Source organism: Berghia stephanieae, chromosome 14, assembly GCF_034508935.2.
Source record: "Berghia stephanieae isolate SIO BIC M18660-M18661 chromosome 14, UCSD_Bste_1.3, whole genome shotgun sequence".
In the NCBI taxonomy this organism is placed as follows: Eukaryota; Metazoa; Mollusca; class Gastropoda; order Nudibranchia; family Aeolidiidae; genus Berghia; species Berghia stephanieae.
Genome location: NC_088373.1, coordinates 12,234,901 through 12,239,689, shown reverse-complemented (window position 1 = coordinate 12,239,689; position 4,789 = coordinate 12,234,901). Strand labels below are relative to the sequence as shown.

Below are 4,789 nucleotides of genomic sequence, written 5' to 3'. Positions count from 1 at the left end.
TCTATAGTTATTTTGGGGATTTGGGGTGTTAAAATGCCATCAAAAACGGATAATAAATGCAAAATCAGATTTTGATAGATTGTGCTAGACTGATTTTGAAAATAGACAAGTTTTTAAAACTTGGCATTGAAAATGCCTAATTGGCATTCTTTTCCCAGTGCCCCGTTTCCTTGAAATTCGATGCAGTTTTCCGCTGGCTTTGCTACTGCCAGTTTTACCGACCGGAAGTTGACAGTTGACAGATATCCAGGGCCAGCAACTGTCATCGTAGGTAGGGAATAGCCTTACATTTGTTTTCATTTGAAAATGAAAGGAGAAGTGCTATCGATTGCCTTCATCACAACAAAGTAACGATTTTTTTCCTTATGCCGGAACAACGTAGCTGCCACAATAACTAGGATTTTCGGAAGATTGGAGAAAAACATAATAATTTTGTCATAAATAATTCAAAACATGAAGGATTTGGTGGTTTGTTTCATAGATATATCTTCTATTGACTTACTTAGACTTAAACTTAACCTTAAACTTATATTGTATTTAAAATGTCATTCAATCTGTTCAGGCAGCCGTTGTAATTTAATAGCGTCATCATCGCGCGGCAGTTTTTGTTGTTTTCATTTATTATTTTTGTTTGTTTTTGTTTTTAGAATTATTTTAGTTGTTTTTTCTCCCTTTTTATAACCAGTTTAACACAGGGTTGTACATGAAGATCAGCTTACTGACAGCTTTGAAATTAAGACTGGTGTCAAGCAGGGATGCTTGCTCTCACAGTTCTTGTCCATCCTTGCCATTTATTGGCTAATGAAGAAAACCTCCAAAGGGCGAAGAAATGGGATACAGTGGGTCTCCTGGACACAGTTGGATGATCTGGATTTTGCAGATGATCTGGCTCTTCTGCCTCACACCCAGGACCAGATTCAAGCAAAAACCACAATTATAAACTTAAACAGCCTCTCGGAATCAATTGGTCTAAGAATTCACCCTGCAAAGTCAAAGGTCTTAAGATAAGGTATGCATCAAAGGGAGCAGGTCAAAGTAAAAGATCAGGAACTTGAAGATATAAACACTTTCTGCTATCTCGGGAGTATAATTGACAAGGATGGAGGCACGGAAGCAGAGGTGAAAGCACGAATAGGAAAGGCACAGGCTGCATTCACATCTTTGAACGGAGTTTGGAAAACTAAAGATATATCCCTTCGTCTAAAGCTAAGACTTTGCAACTCAAACGTGAAGTCTGTCCTACTGTATGGATGTGAAACTTGGAATGCATGTGTAAGCTATTCAGAATAAAAATGGATGGATAAAATTAAAAAGGAAGAAGTATGGAAAAGAACGCAGCAGAAACCAGTGGGAGAGGAAATAGGAAGAAGACGATGGAGGTGGATTGGACACACCCTTAGAAAGAATGAGGGCAGAAGATCAAGGGGAAGGCCACGAGGAACATTAGAAGAATTAAAGAAACTGATATAAAGAGAAGTGATATGACATCGAGCGAGATAAAAAAGTTAGCTTGGGATAGAGAAGGATGGAAACTGTTTGTCTGTGGCCTATACCCTGACCCATGGTGAAAAAGGCAATGATGATGATGATGATGATATTTTCTTGCCATGGAAAGCATATTAAAATTGTAATGTTACTTTTGATCACTACATTTATTTTTTCCCCTGACTGACTAAGGGTTTCCCACATTCATTTTTGCATCGTGTTAGATCACAAGCGTCAGATTTTTGCATTAAGCATTCCTTGTTTTTGAGTTTTAGAAAAGGAGATGCTATTCAAAAGGGAACAACCCCCCTTCCCCACATAGACACACATTCTTAAAATTCCAATAATTACAATACAAGGTTTGCTAAGTGGATCCTCATTCTTGGTAAAATTTCATCATTTTGATGTTTCTGATTACTCATGGCCAAATCTCAGGATGTGAAAGAGAGCCTTCTTTAAAAATATTATGAGTGAAAATAATCTGCATCATTATCATGACAACTCACGGTTTGCATTTTCATAATTTTCCTCACCATTCTCATTATTACCAGATGTAACATTTTCAGTTCATTTTTTAATTCAACAAGTTATGTTGTATTTATTATTGTTATTATTTATTTTTTTTCATTTTATTTTTCAGACGGAAAGCATGCGTAAGAAAAATAGAACCAAGACTTTGATATGTCTCATCGTCACTGTAGCTGTGGTCTACTGGTTTTTCATATATCGCTCCTCAAAGTCTCTTAGAACAGTGGAAACAAATGACATGGATGGCAAAGAGAATCACGAGTTTGACAAGCATGCAGCAAGAGACTCCATGTACCATTTCAAGTCTCCAGAAGTGGCAATTGATGGATATGATATCGAATTCAAAAAGAAATTGAAACAAGATGGGCTTGGCATTTTTGCGGCTGAAAACAACACAGATTGGTCTTTTGAGAAACATAACATTAAAGATTCTTTGGCAAATGCAAATGGGCTGACATTTTGGGAGAGGAAATTTTATCTCAATGGAAAGCCTTTCAGGTCAGATTCCTTTTTATGCCCCTTTTAGTTTGTTTTAGAAAACTGTAGTAAACTGGTATAATTTAATATGCACATTTACACTGTACATCCTTTTCACTTAAATGTATTTCATTAAAGTTTTGATGTCATATTAGCTGTTACAACTGTCTTGGTGAAACCAGTAATATGTATGTAGCTGAAACCAGTTGTATGGTGCTTTGTGGAAACTGTGAATTTGTCTCTGAAAATTAAAGTTGAAATTCTTGGTATATCAAGTAAAATAGCATCCAGAAGCTACATGGAACAGGTGCTTATCAAATTGATGTGGTGGTAAATCGACTATTTAACAATTATTGCTTGCTAACCCTTGGATAGACAAGTATTTTCTTCTAGATCTATCAGGCTCAGCTATCCAGTCACTGCTGGGTGGACATAAGAAACTTTGAAGTGTACAATAGCAGAATCTTATCTTATCCATACTGTTGCAGCTTCAGTGCTAAAGATAAACGCCACATTTGTGTGGTTTGGGATGGTGTTAGGTTATGGTGTGTTTGTGATGTCATCTGTGGCCATTCGATAGGAGGCCAGGGAGGGCTGAGCATAGTTTTTACAAAAGGTAGGCAATGTCAGTTGTAAAGAGAGACTGAGCGATATCCTTTGATTTGGGATTGACAACTGTGCATTGTGACCAACGAGTTTGGTGAGAGCTCATTGTCTCTCATCATGGCTAAGCTCTTTGACTCTTACAAATGTTGAGAACAAAAGAGTGAAAAAGTTATTCATATCTGAATAAGATGTCGACTTGCATCAAGTCTGCTTTTGCTTGTCAAAATCTATACAGGGCTGTCATATGGTTTTTTGTTTCAATCAAATTGCTCAGTCTGTGATGGGCTAAGAACAATGTTTACAACAACTGGTTTGAGTTTACCTTATATGTGTAAAATGTTGCAACAATAGACAGGAGACTAAACTTCGGTTAATTGCAACAACCGATTTCGCAATCTGAGAAAAATTTTAAGAAAAAATAACTGGACTACTTATGTGTATGAAAATAGCCCTTGTATGTCCCAGTGTTATGCTTTTTTTTATTAGCAAATTTAAACAAGGACTAGAAAAAGCTCTAAATGTAGATATAGTATCATATAAAATTCCAAACTATTTTAGGTCATGATGGTATCGACACAGATAACCACGCCTCGTGGACAGTCGTCATAATGTAAACAACGGTACTGATTGGGTAGCGTAGCGAACTACACAGGTTTTACTATCAAGGGCATGTGTATAAGTAGAATACCCACTGTTCTACCACTTGATCATAAGAACCAACACAGAAAACTATGTGTAAACTTAAACATTTACCATATGATCGAGAAAATCGTGTGATAACTAATCACCCAATATGGCAGTATAAAAACAATAACAATGACCAGAGAGAGGTCGATTTCATTCATGTTATTGTTTATAAACAACTAAATATGTTTGTCTGACCACGTGTGTCACAAATTCCATGTCTTGATTGGTAAAAATCTACTGGTCAATTGTGCGTTAGGGTGTTCTGTTTTAGCTCTTTGAAAAGTTGGCCGCTATGTTATTATAAACCCCAGGTTTGAATTCCAGTCTGAGTTGTTTCCTTGGAAAAGGCTCTTTACTCACATTCTTTCACTGGACTGAGGCTTTATATTTCATTGTATTTCAAGAAAATATAAATGTATATATCTTCTTAAAGACAGGCATCATGTCTCATTCTAAATGTGATTGGTGTTATTGGCCAGGTACCCCTTATAAAGCACTTTGAGCATGTATAGTAAAATGAGTACCGGACCATTAACAGCGTTGTCTCTGTCGAAAAAGAAATTATAATATTGCCTAACAGGTATCATGTCTCGTTCTATATGTTTCATGTTGCTGTTGGTCAGGGACCCTTTGTAAAGCACTTTTAGCATGTTTAGTGGATATTGCGCTGTATAGGAGCTCAAGTTGTTTCTTTTTTTAATGGATGTTGCGCTGTATAGATTTTTTTTTCGTTTTTGTTTTATTTTTAATTGAATGTACATTAATTGATGAATGATGAATGCCACGAAGTTTACTCTCACTATAAATCATGTTTTGTTTGTATTCCAATTAGAAGTTTTGCTTTGTTGTCACCAAAAAAAAAAAAAATGCTGTTTTTATACTTTATTAGAAATTCTCTTGTCAATGTAAACATTATAACATCTAAAATGTCTTTTCATTTTTTTAAAATTATCAATATTACTTTTATCAATATTGTTATGCACCAAAGGCAGTGCATGCTATACAA

General features: G+C 35.8%; 1 protein-coding gene across 5 annotated transcripts in view; it reads left to right on the top strand.

Annotated features, from left to right (window-relative positions):
- Positions 1–233: 233 nt before the first annotated feature.
- Positions 234–4,789, top strand: part of LOC144960151 (beta-galactosidase-1-like protein 2) — a 48,439-nt gene continuing 43,883 nt past the window's right edge. For 2 of the 5 annotated variants that reach the window (XR_013642775.1, XM_078893150.1), the window contains exons 1-2: positions 234–271; positions 2,126–2,511. Coding sequence is in view for 3 of the 5 variants with exons in the window: in XM_078893150.1 (XP_078749276.1) it covers positions 2,135–2,511 (377 nt within the window). In the remaining 2 variants the exon portion in view is untranslated. Of the gene's footprint in view, positions 469–2,125; positions 2,512–4,789 lie in introns of all 5 variants that reach the window. The other 3 variants (XR_013642774.1, XM_078893148.1, XM_078893149.1) reach the window with 2 other exon arrangements.